Source organism: Vicia villosa, linkage group LG1 (assembly GCF_029867415.1).
Source record: "Vicia villosa cultivar HV-30 ecotype Madison, WI linkage group LG1, Vvil1.0, whole genome shotgun sequence".
NCBI lineage: Eukaryota > Viridiplantae > Streptophyta > Magnoliopsida > Fabales > Fabaceae > Vicia > Vicia villosa.
This window is the reverse complement of record NC_081180.1, coordinates 42,760,821-42,776,090: the sequence shown is the minus strand read 5'-3', so window position 1 is coordinate 42,776,090 and position 15,270 is coordinate 42,760,821. Positions and strand designations below refer to the sequence as shown.

Here is a 15,270-nt window from a genome sequence, read left to right as displayed (position 1 = left end):
GATTTGTAAAAGACGTCACTATTAGGGTGAATAAATGATATGTTTTCCTTTCTCTATGTTTTCTTTTCTCTTTCCTCTTTATTTTGCTCACACATTTTCTTTCTTTTCTTTTTCTTGTGACTGTCTTTCCTCGCATTTTATTTTATTTTCACTTCCTTATCATTTATATTTTAATTTTTAATTACTCCCTATTTTTTTCTCATTGACATAACTTACCATTATTTTTTCCTTATTTTATATTATTTTATTCTTTTCTTCTAGAACAAGAACAATTTGACAATTTTCAAATAAAAATATGTATTTACTTTTCAGATAATCATGCTTTGATCATGTTGCATCCATGGAAATTCGAGCAACAAGTTCCTATTTTTGGAAGGCACCACAATCCAAAGTGCTCCAGCTTTATATTCTCCAAGCGTGAATGACACACATATTTGTTTGAACACCAAAACATCGCTCGTGTTTTTAAATTCTGAATCTTCAAGACTAAAGTATATGCGATTGTGAAAGCTCAAGAATCGTATGTCTCAATTTCTCCATCATATTTGTACTTGTCACGTTGATCAAATATTTTCTATCAATGACCAAGCCATAAATCTTATCATTCACAAAACATCTTTTGTTTGGCTTCCATGATGAATCACTAAAATTAAAGATATAAACTTGGTAAACAACACCAAGAAATATGAGTAAAAAAAGAAATTTTCGATTGTTTTCTTCCTTTTTCCCAACTTTTTTCTCTATTTTTGACAAACTTTGAAATATAACACACCCCGGAATTAACAAAATTTAAATGTATAGGTAACATATCTGATTTGAACCTAAGTTCAGATTACCGAATGATGAGATTCTCAAAGACTTTAGGACCAAATTAGGAGTAGTGATGATGAATTTGTGAAACACGCCACTATAAAGGTGAATATCCGGTTGATAAGTCTAAAAGACGCCAAAGTTTTGGTTGATATTTTGAATGTTTAGTACCATAAAAAATCGATAAGTTAAAAGTAAGGTTCAAAGAATGAAAGAGAATAAACTCTACCTTTTATACTCGATCAAAATCTATGAACACATTACGATTTGTAGAGCTCTTGCATCAAGTAACTCAATAGACTCAAATAAATTAAAATAGCACCTAGTATTACTTTTAAGTTTGAATTAATAAATTTTAAATCAAATTTAAATATATTTCCAAGTTTATTACTTCTTTACTTTAAATCTCTAGGAATTCATGTAATGCTTAAATAATTCTAGTAGTTTATTTTAAAAGTAAGGTCCAATAGATTTAAAGTGACTCAATAATAAGTCATAAACCATGCACCACATAATCCCAATTAAAACTAAGATAGTGCTAAAATAATAAACCATCCACTTGTGCAATAAATCTCCACTTATGTAAGACAATACAAAGGAGTTTAACAATTCATATTACAACATTTATTTTCTTAGGCCAAAATAAAAGAACACTATTATCAGAACTCAGATTTACCTACATTACACTTTCATGCACTATCAATGATACTGCTAGTTTCTCTATACTTGAACCATTTGGAACAAATCAAAAAGTACCCAAAATTGAAGGCTTCTATTGCAGCAATCAAGTAATAAAAATATTCCAATCTTCCCTTATTAAGATCTTCTGATAACCAATTTCCTGTTGCAGCTTTGGAAGTTGTTTTATGAACAACAGAAATAATAAAAGCACTCAAATAACTTGATCCTGCCATGCCACAAAAGAAAACTGCCGCTGCAATGGTTTTCATATTCTCAGGAAACTGTTTATAGTAAAACTCAGTTAGTCCAACAGCAGTAAAAGCTTCAGATACTCCAGCTAATATTAACTGTGGAACCAACCAATAACCCAACATGGACGAAATCGCGCCTTTTCTCGGAAGAATCCCAATGGGATTCGCTAAAGCTAAGCGCCTTCTTTGTATCTCAACTACTGCAGAAACAAGCATAGCTATTATAGATAGAAATATGCCAACACCAACCCTTTGAAGCAGTGTGATTCCAGCTTCTTTTCCAGTGAATCGGCGGAGGAACGGAACAACTAGTCTATCATAGACAGCTAACCATATTGTCATGCTCAACATTAAGATCACTTGGTATGATGCACCAGGAATGCTGAAGTTGCTATTCGCGACTCGTCTATCCGATTGAAGTGCTTGAAAAACAAGGAATGTGTGTTGTTGAGAGATAGATAGAAAGAACAAAATGCCTGAAAAGCATATAGGTAATACTCTGACCAAACACTTTAACTCTTCAACTTGTTGTATGCTGCAAAGACTCCATGGATCAGCTGGTGAACCATCTGGATTTATCTTGTCATGTGGAGTAATCATTGCAGCTTTGTCCAAAATCCTATTAATATTGATCGAATCGAATACTCAGAAAAACACGAAGTTAATTAACAGAAAAACTAGACTCATAAACAGACAAGATTGACGCGTTTACCTGAATTGCTTTGTGTGACCAAGCCTTAAGTTACGAGAGTTGGGTGGCACATAATCAAAGAGTGAAATCATTGGATTCTGAGAAGGTAGTTTAAGTTTTCTTTTCTTAACTGCAACCACTAAAACTTGTATAATACTTTTGATGGGACTACCATTTGGTTTGAGTCGAACATACAATTTGGTTCCCACGAAAAACACGACACAAGCTAAGAACATCAAAGCAGCAGGAATTCCAAGACCAATAACCCAGCTCACATTTGATTGTATATACACAATTACTGTCAAAGACATCATCTGTGCAAAAGTGAGTGTAAAAAAGTACCAATTGAAGAAACTGTTGATTCCTTTCTTTCCCGCATCAGTTTTCGGATTGAATTGATCAACACCGAACGCTAAACTACATGGTCTAACCCCTGCAGAACCTATTATCATTAAAACAAATGCAGACATCAGAAAAAACATTTGTCCTGTTGTTGGTCCTTTGCACGTGGGGCTTTCCTTTTCGCAGGGTGGTGGATGAAGATTCTTGAATACTGCTGTAAATTCTATTCCAAGCAATCCCTGTTAATTAAAAGTGTTTATTATCAATCGAAACGACAATGACTGAATCTGAGTGAATCGTGACAGTATGAAATAAATATAAAAATTAAAAGAGAAAACAAAAGATTGAACAGACAGTCAATTGAAACGCAACAGCTAAATCTCAGTAAATCGTGACAGCATGAAATAAATACCAGAAAATAAAAGATTGAGCAGACGTTCAATTGAAATGCAACAGCTAAATCTCAGTAAATCGTGACAGCAAGAAGTAAATACCAGAAAGCAAAAGACTGAGCAGACGGCTAATGTGTTGTAGCGGCCAAAAAATGTGTCGGAGAAGAAAGCACCGAGCAAGGTGGAAAAGTTGGTGCTGCCACTGAAGATGTTGATGATGTTTGCAGCTGTGACGTTATCCAGGTTGAATACTGTTGTAAGATAAACCAACAGGTTGGCTAATGTTCCAATGGCTCCCAATTTCTCAAATATTTCATTTCCTGTTCATAAAAAATTTCACCCATAATTAGACTAAAAAAACAGAGATTGTAAGAGAAAGAGTGTTCATGTTTTTTTACTTGTTAGTTACCTATGATGTAAGGCATGACTTTCCAGCCTCTGTAGTTGATCTTAGGATCATCATCAACTTCATGCTTTCCACTGATCTCAAAGGTTTCCTTCTCAATTGTTTTGATTGTTGCTTCACTTTCTCCCATTATTCACAGTTATGCATGAAATCTCAGTTCACACGAAATATATATAGACAAAGAAGGACACTGTTAAAGCCTTACTAAGAAGTGTTTTTAAATTAAAAGACATATATTAAAGAGTTATTAATAGAAATTTAATTTTGGAATTATCTATTTGATTGTTTAACATTTAAAAATTGATTTTTTTTAACACAACTTTTAGGATAAACTTTACTCATTTCATCGTAAATAATAATAAAAAAATATTTTTTATTGTCAATTATAAGGAATTTTTTCTTTTAATTTTGACCAAATGTAATTTGTTGTTTCAAAAATACTCTAATATTATCTAATTATATTTTATAATATTCTAATTACTCCTGATTAACTCAAAGGATTAGTCATGCAATGCATTTAAAAGAATACTTTAGGAAAAATTGTTATTTTATTAGTTTATTATTATAAGTAAATCTGATTTTTTTTCTCTTAATTTCATTCAACAACAAATGTATATGGTTTGAATATAGGCTAGGGAGTGTTTGTGTGATAGATTAAAGTTATAATCTCATAAATATCATTTCTAATAATATTATTATTAAAAAAATTATTTCCATTAATGTGTTTGATAAATGAATAAACTTTTTAGGAATATTTTAAAGTTTTATTTTAATTTAAATTTTAAAATTAAAAATTAAAACTAAATGTGTTAAAATAATTTAAGAGTAAGAAAGTTTTTGTTAGTTATTTTATGCTGTTATTAAAATTAGGAATGTATGATTTTCTTTATTTGAGATGATAATAAATATTAAAAAATTCTTATATAAATTATATTACTAATAATAAAGAGTGCTTTTATTAAAATTTACAATTAATAAAGAAATATATGAATTATAATGTCATATTTTTGAGAATAAAGAAAAAAAACATCCTAAATACATCAATTATTTAATAAATAAAAAAATTATTTTTAATTAGAAAAATGGTCAAAAAAATGTTTTGTTTAGTAACTGTTAGAATATTAAATCATTTTTTAATAAACATCTATTTCTTCTTATTAATGAGACTGAAAAAGTATAACTTTGATTCTTTAACATAACTTTGATTCTTTAACATGTGTTTTTACTGTATATTTTATAATTTGTTAAAAGAAATTGTTAAACATTGGTAGTTGATTGTTATTTTTACCGTTATTAACCGTAACGGTAAGTAACTGTATATTTACTTCTCTAGTTTGAAGATAGAAGTATATATTATGCTTCATCTTCCGTTTTCACAAGAATGAGAAATACAAAATTTTCACCATGAATTCCTTGTTGCGCGTTTTCTGTGCATTCTATCTCAACATGGTATCATGAGTTATATGTTTCGATAGCCATTGTTTCTCTGCTTTCTCTTTCATTCCTTTTCTCATTCAACAATGGTTGCTGCGCCTTACTTTGACTTTGCAACAAACTCTGCAAACCCTTATTACTTTCATCCAAATGAGAATCAAACTCTCATTCTATTTTACCCTCTTCTTGATGTCAATAACTATCACACATGGTTAAGATCTATGAAAATCACTCTCATATACAAAAACAAACATCAATTCAAGATGGATCATTATCCAAACCTTTGCCTACCGATCCACTACACACGCCATGGACAAGATGCAACACCATGGTTCTTGCGTGGCTTTTTCACTCTATTTCTGAATCCATCGCCAAATCAATCCTTTGGATTCAAACTACTTATGGACTTTGGACGAATCTCCGCAAGCAATTCGCTCAGAGCTACGTTATTCGTATCTCCAATACTCAAGAAGACGTATACAAATTTTGACAAGGTACTCTCTCTGTCTTCGATTACTTCACTCAATTGAAGTTTTTTCTGGGACGAATTGGAATCTTATCGACCGATCTTATTTTGTTCCATTCAATGTTCGTATGGAGCCGTTACATCTATCAAGAAACATCGTGATGAAGACTATGTTATTTGTTTCTTGAAAGGTTTGAATGAAAAGTTATCATCATCAAAGTCTCAAATCATGACGATGAAACCTCTTCTAGATATCGATCGTGCTTTCTCTATTGTGATTCAACATAAACGCGAACTCAATCCTCTTGATTTTCCTTTTGATGACACCATTGCTCCTACTGCTACATCTCAGATTAACTCCACTCAATACAATGGTGGAAACAAATAATGTAACCCTAATTCCAGAAGCAAACCTCCTTCCTCACGCCCTAATAGGATCTGCACACATTGCGGATACACTAATTACACGATTGAAACATGCTTTGTTAAGCATGGTAATCCACCGGGTTTTAAGAACAAGCCACGAGCCACTTCTTCTGCCAATAATGTTTTAGACCATCCTTCAGCTGGTTCAACAAATTCTGGGATTGGTTTCACGCAAGAGCAATACAACATCATGTTAAAGCTTCTTCAACAATCAAGACCCAATCCTACCACTAATTCCATCATCAACACAACTTTGGCTATAAACACAAACTCTACACTTGAAGTTGGTAAGCATTTAATCTCTTGGATTCTTGACACAAGTGCTATAGACCATATCACATATCACCTTGATTCCTTTATCATACACAAAACCATTAAAACTATCCACGTTGCTTTACCTAATGGTACTAACATTGTTGCTTCCATATCTGGTAGCATTGCCCTCACTCCCTCCATTATCATTCACAATGTCCTTTATATTCCAACCTTTAATGTAAACCTTATCTATGTAGCAAAACTTATTAATGATCTTCATTGTCATTTGTCATTCTTTGCTAATACATGCCATATTCTACAAAACACCTCCAAGAGTCTGATTGGTATAACTAATCTGCACAAAGGTCTCTACATTCTTGAATCCTTTAGACATGTATCAATTTGTAATTTTGTTGATAGTAATTCATATGAACTTTGGCTTTCCATGTTAGGACACATGTTTGATATAGGATTAAAAGCTATTTTTAGAATTTTCCTTTCATTCCTTGTAAGCCTACTTTGGCACCTTGTGATTCTTGCCATAATGCAAAACAAAAAAGGGCTTTCTTTTCCCTCAAGCAATATTCATACTACTGCTCCTTTTGAATTGTTACATGCTGATCTATGGGGTCCTTATTCTACCATTTCCCTTTTAGGTCAAAGATATTTCTTAACCTTAGTGGATAATTTTAGTAGACACACTTGGGTAATTTTCTTCAAAACAAAAGATCAAACAAAAAACAATCTTATTAACTTTGTAACCTATATTGAAAACCTGTTTCATACTACTCTTAAGTGCTTAAGATCTGACAATGGAAATGAGATTTTAACTCTAGCACATTTTATTTTATCTAAGGGTATTCTACACCATAAATCTTGTCCTGAAACACCACAAAAAATGGTGTGGTAGAAAGGAAACACCAACACATTCTAAATGTATCTAGGTCCCTCCATTTCCATTCGAATGCCCCTTTATTTATGTGGAATTATTGTGTGCAACATGTCATTCACATCATAAACAAATTACCTTCACCCCTCATAAAATCCCACATCCCATATGAACTTCTTTTCAAGACTCCTCCCTCTTATATGCATTTAAAAGTTTTTGGTTGCTTGCGTATGCAACTTCTACCTAAGCTCATAGAATAAAATTGAATTCTAGAGCCAAAAAGTCTACGTTCCTAGGTTATAAAGAGGGTTTCAAGAAGTTTATTCTATATGATTTATCTAGTCATGGCATCTTTCTCTCTATAAATGTAATTTTTTTATGAGTCATTATTCTCTTTTCAAAAGGTTCACAACACCCCCATCTCCTACCAATCCTATCCACACTCTTGATGACATGCCTATTTCATGCCTCTATCCCTGCCCAATTTGTTCCCCATTCCCACATTTCCCCACCAAACATTCCAACTGAATCACCCACCCCTTATAATCCTATTCTTGACTTGTCTCCATCACGCTCTCTCCTTTCCCAAAACCAGCCTGCTACCCCTGCTCCAAACCCTCCTTTACTCACTAGACAATCAACCAGAATCTCCAATACTCCTTCTTACCTAGCAGATTATCACTCCTTGCAAACTGTTACACATCATACACATCACATCCCTTATCTTCACCCCTCACATAAACAAATTACCTTCACCCCTAATAAAATCTCACAACCCATATGAATTTCTTTCCAAGACTCCTCCCTCGTATATGCATTTAAAACTTTTTGGTTGCTTTTGTTATGCAACTTCTATCCAAGCCCATAGAACAAAATTCAATTCTAGAGCCAGAAAGTCTATGTTCCTAGGTTATAAAGAGGGTTTCAAAGGGTTTATTCTATATAATTTATCTAGTCATGGCATCTTTCTCTCTAGAAATGTAATTTTTTATGAGTCATTATTCCCTTTCCAAAAGGTTGACAACACTCCCTCACCTCCTACCAATCCTATCCACACTCTTGATGATACGCCTATTCTTGCCTCTATCCCTGCCCAATTTGTACCTCCTGCCCACATTTCCCCACCAGACAGTCCAACTGAATCACCCGCCCCTTATAATCCTATTCCTGACATGTCTCCATCATCCTCTCCCCTTTCCCAAAACCAGCCTGCTACCCCTGCTCCAAACCCTCCTTTACCCACTAGACAATCAACCAGAATCTCCAATCCTCTTTCTTACATAGCAGATTATAACTGCTTGCAAACTTCTATACATCATACTCCTCACATCCCTTATCCTTTATCCTCTGTCTTATCCTATGAAAATTGTTCCTCATCTTATAAACACTTAAGTTTCTCCTTATCCTCACAACAAGAAACCTAAACCTTTGCCCAGGTCAATAAACTTGACTGTTGGAAACAAACTATGAGTGCTAAACTACAAGCTCTTATTGATAATCATACTTGATCTATTGTTAGCCTGCCTTCAGGAAAAGTCCCTATTTGTTGCAGGTGAATTTATAAAATAAAATACAATTATGTTGGTTACATTGACAAGTATAAAGCAAGACTAGTTGCCAAGGGGTATACTCAACTTGAAGGCCTTGATTTTTTTGAGATATAATCTCATGTACCAAAATTACCACCATTCGAGTGTTTTTTTTCCCTTGCGATTATTCAAGGTTGGTATTTAGCCCATGTAGATGTCAAAAATGCTTTTTGCATGGAGAACTCAAGGAAGAGGTTTATATGTCCGCTCCACTTGGCTATTTAGCATCTTCCTCTTCTCAAATTTGCAAACTTCACAAGTCTATCTATGATCTGAAACAGGCTAGCTGGTAGTTGTACTCTAAACTTTCCTCTTTTCTAATTTCTCTTAGTTTCAAATATTCTAAGTCTGACCATTCCCTATATACTAAGTCCTCAAATCAAATCTTTACCACCCCACTTGTATATGTGGATGATTTAGTTCTTGCTGGAAACTCCATAGATGAGATCAATTTTTTCAAACATTCTTTGGATTCAAAATTAAAGATTTAGGCTCCTTGAGATATTTCTTAGGTTTTGAAATTGATAGAACTCCCTTAGGTATATTTTTTTACCAAAGACAATATACTCTTGAGTTATTGCAAGACATAGGAAATCTTGCTTCCAATCCCCCTGCCACTCCTATTGATCAATCTCTCAAACTTTTTGTATATGATGGAACTCCCCTTGTCGATCCCATAATTTATAGGAGACTCCTTGGTAGATTGATTTACCTGACCAATAGTAGGCCTAGAATTTGTTTTGTTATACAACATCTTAGCCACTTTATTTCTAAACCTCTTGCACCACATTATACTGCAACCATCAGATTTATTAGACATCTCAAGTCTTCTTCATCTCTAGGCATTTTACTCTCAACCTCTAGCATACTCAAATTGCTCGCCTTTGCTGACTTAGACTGGGCTAGATGCCCTGATACTCGAAGACCCGTTACAGGTTTTTGTGTTATTCTCGACTCCTCTCTAATCTCATGGAAATCCAAAAAGCAACACACTATATCTCGATCCTCTACAGAAGAAGAATATCGATCCCTAGCCTCTCTTACATGTGAATTATAATGGATGCACAACTTGTTTCAAGATCTCAACGTTTGTTTTCCTTCCCCTGGTTATGTTTATTGTGATAGCCAATAAGCTATCTACTTGGCTCACAATCCCACTTTTCATGAGCGAACTAAACACATTGAACTTGATTGTCACGTCATTCGTGAAAAGATTAACTCTAAGCTGCTTCATCTTCTGCCTTTTTCTAGTACCAATCAACTTGCCGACGTATTCACTAAGCCATTGCATGCTCCTGCTTTACTTGCTAGCCTTTCCAAGCTTGGAATTTGCAACATACATAGTCCACCTTGAGGGGGGTGTTAAACATCTTGGGCCTTTCTCTGTTATCGAGTTTACTTGTTGTAAGGCCCATTTGACTTATTGGTAGTTTATTGTTATTTTTTACCGTTATTAACTGTAACTGTAAGTAGCTATAAATTTACTCTCTCTAGTTTGAAGATAGAAGAATATATAATGTTTCATCTTTCCTTTTCACAATAATGATAAATACAAAATATTCACCATGAAGCAATTCCCTGTTGTGCGTTTTCGATGCATTCTATCTCAACAAATACATATGGATTTGGAATATAAATATTTAGTTTTATTAAGTTTGGCTTTTTAATCTTAAAATTGTATAGTTGAAAATCCATACAAAACACAATTAAATTATCATCTAGAACAGTTGTAAAATCATTAATGGTGATACACAGGGGCAGTTTTGTAGCCTAGCGAGCGCGCCCGAGCTCAACCCTCTACTTTCTTTGTATTTCTCCAATCTGATAGCTGATTTTTAGATAAACCCAGAGACAAAAAATTAATAAGAATAGAATATGAAAACTAAGACAGATGAATAACCAATTATCCAATCCAATTAATCATTTTTGTTCGGACTGTTTAAAATTTATGAATCTGCCACTGCCACTTACCACTGATGGTACACTTACTAATTGATGTATGAAAACGTTACCTTCAAGTATTATTGAGACAGATGGTGTCCACAAGATTTAGAAGGGGGCATCTTTTGTTGCGAGGGATCCCAGATTTGGTTGGAGCGTGGTTTTCACTCATGGATCTGGTATTTAGTTTTATATAAGCTAGTATTTATATTCTATTTTAATCTTTATTTTATATGTTTTTGTTATTTTAATGAAAACTAGAGCTTTTTTTCTCTTTTTCATTTCTCTCTTCTTATTTTTAGGTTTAGATGGTATCAAAGAGTTTATTTGACTCAATGACATATTTACTACAATAAAAAATCTGATTTAATTTTATTGTATTATGTTTTGTTTTCTTGATCTTATCAATTTGTAAGTTACGATTTTGTTAAATTCCCCACAAATGTAACATGTGAAATCTCTATCTATTCATTCTTTAGAGTCACTATATATACACATTACAAGACTACCTGTTTACAATCTATTACAAAATCTACTAATCTCAGAATTCCAATCATAAATGACTCCTAAATATAAGGCAACTGCAACAGCCAAAACCAACACATAATTGTGCAATAATAACACTAACCTCCACCAGTGGAAGATAGAGCAAAATATGCCATAAACTGATAAATCTATAATTGTGCAATAATAACAATAACTTCCACCAGTGGAAGATAAAGCAAAATACGCCATAAACCTCAATAAATCTCAATACTCCCCCTCAAGTTGGAGCGTGAAGATCTCGAATGCCCAACTTGCGAAGAAGGAATTCAAACTGCACTTTTCCCATGGCTTTTGTAAAAATGTCTGCTAATTGTACCGATGTGGGAACATACAGAGGACAAATAATTCCACCCATCACCGCATCACGAACAAAGTGACAATCAGCTTCAATATGCTTTGTTCGCTCATGAAACACTGGATTTTGAGCTATATGCAATGTTGATTGACTATCACAATACAATCGCATCCCTTTGGAATGACTAACTTCCAAATCACCAAGTAATTGTTTCAGCCATTTTAATACACATGTAGTAACCGTCATAGATCGATACTCAGCCTCTGCAGAGGAACGAGAGACGGTTGGTTGTTTCTTAGTTTTCCAAGACACCGGAGAAAAACCAAGTAACACCACCCATCCAGTCAAAGAACGTCTCGTAAGTGGACAACTAGCCCAATCTGAGTCGCACCATCCCTCTAGGTTCAACTCACTATCAGACCGCAGTAGAATACCTTGACCCGGATGTTTCTTCAAATATCGAACAACCCTTAAGGATGCCTCCCAATGCTCTTCACATGGTTGTTGCATAAACTGAGACAAAATATGTACAGAATACGCAAGATCTGGTCTAGTCACAGACAAATAAATCAACTGCCCGATAAGTCTTCGATAAGGTTCTGGATCTGCAATAGGCTTATTAGAAGCCAACGCTAGCTTATGGTGTTGTTCCAATGGAAAATCCGCAGGCTTGGCCCCTAACAAACCTGTTTCCTCAATTATCTCCAATGCATATTTTTGCTGGCATAGATAAATTCCCTCGTGATTACGAGCTACCTCCAACCCCAAAAAATATTTTAAGACTCCCAAATCCTTCATATGAAAGCATGTACCTAAGTAAGTTTTAAAAATTTTTAGGGTTGCAATATCATTTCTTGCAATAATCAAGTCATCCACATAAATCAGCATATTGATTTGTATTTTTCCCTTATGCAAAGTAAATAGTGAGTAATCTGAATAGGACTGAACAAATCCATAGCGCTTCAATGCCGTGACCAACTTAGCAAACCAACAACGAGGAGATTGTTTTAAACCGTATAATGACTTTGTTTCTCATCCCCCTTCCCATCTCAGGTGTCACAATAGTCTCTCTCTCATCTGCCACCTCATTCTCTTCAAATCCCGCATCATCCTCTTTCATCACCACAGCACCAGCCTCATCAACTTTGTGCGTGGGTGCTTCCTCTCCATTTATACCACTGACACATACTCCCTCGTCGGCAGCATTACCACCTTCACGCAACCCCCTGGAGCCGTGTTGGCCCATTGTCTTGCAAGACCACTGATGCGTTCCCTCCTCCAATTGATGCATCATAAGTCTTCCAACCAATATCATCGTCAACATACTCAATGTCAGAAATAATAGGAGGAGCAGAATGAGTTGTGTCTTGTTGCACAGTAAATTGAAATTCATGTTCATAAAATTTTACATCTCGAGAGACAATGTACTCTTTGGTTTCTAAATCACACAATTTCCATCCCTTTTTCCCATAGGGATAACCCACAAATATGCACTTTCGACTTCTACTCGCAAACTTATCCCCATCACGTCGTTGATTGTGGACATAACATAAGCAACCAAAACTCTTCATGTTGTCAAATTTAGGGACTTTACCAAATAATTTTTCATAAGGAGTCTTATAATTTAGTACCCTAGATGGTGTTCGATTAATTAAGTAACATGCTGCCAACACATATTCACCCCAAAATTGTATTGGTAAATGACCCTGAAATCTAAGTGCTCGCGCCACATTCATAATATGTTGATGTTTTCTCTCAACTCTCCCATTTTGTTGCGGAGTACCCACACACAATGTCTCAATCACAATTCCATTATTAAAAAACAATCACGTAGAAAATTAAATTCGGTGCCATTGTCACTACGCACTTTATTTATCTTTTTATCAAATTGTCTATCAAAAAGTGCCACAAAATTCAAAAACATAGTCTCAATCTCAATTTTATTGCATAACAAATAGACCCAAACAGCACGCGAATAATCATCAACAATTGTCAAGTAATATTGTGCCCCACACGACGAACGAGTTCTATAAGATCCCCATAAGTCACAATGAACTAATTCAAAAAAACTTGCTGCATTATTCTCACTTAATGGAAAACTATCCCTATGCTTCTTGGCACGAGGACAAACACCACAAGGTCGATTATTCTTGCTCCTAATAAACTGACTTACATGAGGAATAAACCTTAACACATTTTCTGATGGATGACCCAAACGTTTATGCCATAAATCCATTGTTGAATCCCCTTCCACCATCAAGGCATGCACCTTCGGAACACCCCGAAAAAAGTAAAGTCCATCGATCCGTTCACCCACTCCAATCAACGTCCTCGTCATCCGGTCCTGTATTACACACAATGTATTAGTAATTTGAACGATACAATCGGAGTCATCGATTAGTTGAGTTACAGAAATTAAGTTGCAATTTAATTGAGGCACAAAAAGAACATTATTGAGCCGCAATCCATTATCCAAAATCACACTGCCCTCCTTTATAGCTGCAACATCTTTCCCATCCGGCAATCCCACCGGTGTATTTCTAATATTTTTTACATTAATCATACAAGAGAAATTTCCTGTCACATGGTGTGAAGCTCCCGTGTCAATAATCTAGGAAATGTTATTCTTACCATGGAGGCGATCTTTAGTTTTGGAAATATTCAAAGCGTCGAGAATTTGTTGCCATTGTGTCGGGGTAATTCCTGATATACCTGATGCCTCACTTGAGTGTGGTGGTGCATGAGACTGTCCACCATTACCACCGCTGCTACAACTACTTGTTGTGGCTTTGTTGGCGCGCACAGGTGTGTTATAGGTGCCTCTGCCACGCCCTCTGGAACGGCCTAATGTGTCTCTGCCACGACCCGGTCCACGACCACCACGAGGACGGTCCCCCCACCACTCGGGGAATCCATGAAGCTGAAAACATGAGCGTTCGTCGTGTCCTTCTCTGTTGCAGTGAGGACAAAATTTTTCAGAATTGTCCACAAGTTTAGATTTACCTCGCATATCAGCTGTATCTTTAAAAGCCATGACATTGTCACGGTTCCGATGAATTGAAGATTCTCCTTGCAGCAGCCTCCCGTCTTGAACAACTCGCTGATATGCTTAATCAATATTTGGTAATGGATTTTGAGAAAGCAAATTTGAGCGAATCGTCGCATAAACCCCATCAAGGCCCATAAGAAAATGATGCAGATAATCTTCTGCACTCAAATCAATCACTTGTTGGTTGATGTCACAGGTACACCCTTCACATTTGCAATTTGGCTTTTTGACATAAGTCATAAGTTCGTCCCATACACGAGATAGACGATCGAAGTAGGCCGACACCTCTTCACCTTTGCCTTGCTTGCATTCTCCTAGTGATGCCTTTAATTGGCATATACAAGTACCATTCACAACACAAAATCGTTGCTTGAGATGTGTCCACAAGGATTGTGAATCATCATAATAAGAAAGAGTAGCAGCCTTGCAATGAGCATCGACTGCACTGCAGTCCAGTCTTCCAATTTCTCAGGTGTTGTTGGTTTTGGGACTTTCCCTTCCACAAAACCGTATTTTCGCTTCGCTTGCAACGAGGTTCGAATTGCCCTTGCCCATTCGTCATAATTCGGGCCACGCAATTGTATTGGTGTGATCACGTTGCCGGGATTGTCATTGGTGCCGAGAAAAAACACCAAATCCACCTTCTTCTCCTTATTACCACTTTTGTCACCAACGTTCTTCTCATCATTATCACTGTTATCAGCCATAATCTCTTATGGTGCTTGATCTGGAAGAAGAAAAAAATATGTATTTAATTTTCCCTAGGATATTCCCTAGCTCATGATACCATGTTAAATTCACCACAGA

At 35.3% G+C, this 15,270-nt stretch overlaps 2 protein-coding genes across 2 annotated transcripts; both read right to left on the bottom strand.

The window, feature by feature from the left end:
- Positions 1-1,349: 1,349 nt before the first annotated feature.
- LOC131605008 (protein NRT1/ PTR FAMILY 2.9-like) lies at positions 1,350-3,727 on the bottom strand. Its single transcript, XM_058877415.1, has 4 exons — positions 3,577-3,727; positions 3,270-3,487; positions 2,455-3,014; positions 1,350-2,361 (listed from the first exon to the last, which is right to left on the bottom strand). Exons 1-4 carry the CDS (start codon positions 3,701-3,703, stop codon positions 1,500-1,502), a joined length of 1,767 nt encoding a protein of 588 aa, XP_058733398.1. The 5' UTR covers positions 3,704-3,727; the 3' UTR covers positions 1,350-1,499.
- A 10,796-nt stretch (positions 3,728-14,523) lies between these two features.
- LOC131622472 (uncharacterized) lies at positions 14,524-15,170 on the bottom strand. Its single transcript, XM_058893537.1, has 2 exons — positions 14,892-15,170; positions 14,524-14,787 (listed from the first exon to the last, which is right to left on the bottom strand). Exons 1-2 carry the CDS (start codon positions 15,168-15,170, stop codon positions 14,524-14,526), a joined length of 543 nt encoding a protein of 180 aa, XP_058749520.1.
- Between the last annotated feature and the right edge of the window lie 100 nt (positions 15,171-15,270).

Bases quoted from the DNA above. Each gene is read 5' to 3' on its own strand.
- LOC131605008 (XM_058877415.1), bottom strand. From the start codon at position 3,703: ATGGGAGAAAGTGAAGCAACAATCAAAACAATTGAGAAGGAAACCTTT. The intron at 3,488-3,576 runs GTAACTAACAAG...TTTTATGAACAG, and splicing joins AGTCATGCCTTACATCATAG to GAAATGAAATATTTGAGAAA. The intron at 3,015-3,269 runs GTATTTACTTCT...TTTAATTAACAG, and splicing joins GCTCAGTCTTTTGCTTTCTG to GGATTGCTTGGAATAGAATT.
- LOC131622472 (XM_058893537.1), bottom strand. From the start codon at position 15,170: ATGGCTGATAACAGTGATAATGATGAGAAGAACGTTGGTGACAAAAGT. The intron at 14,788-14,891 runs GCAAGGCTGCTA...TGCCAATTAAAG, and splicing joins CAGTGCAGTCGATGCTCATT to GCATCACTAGGAGAATGCAA.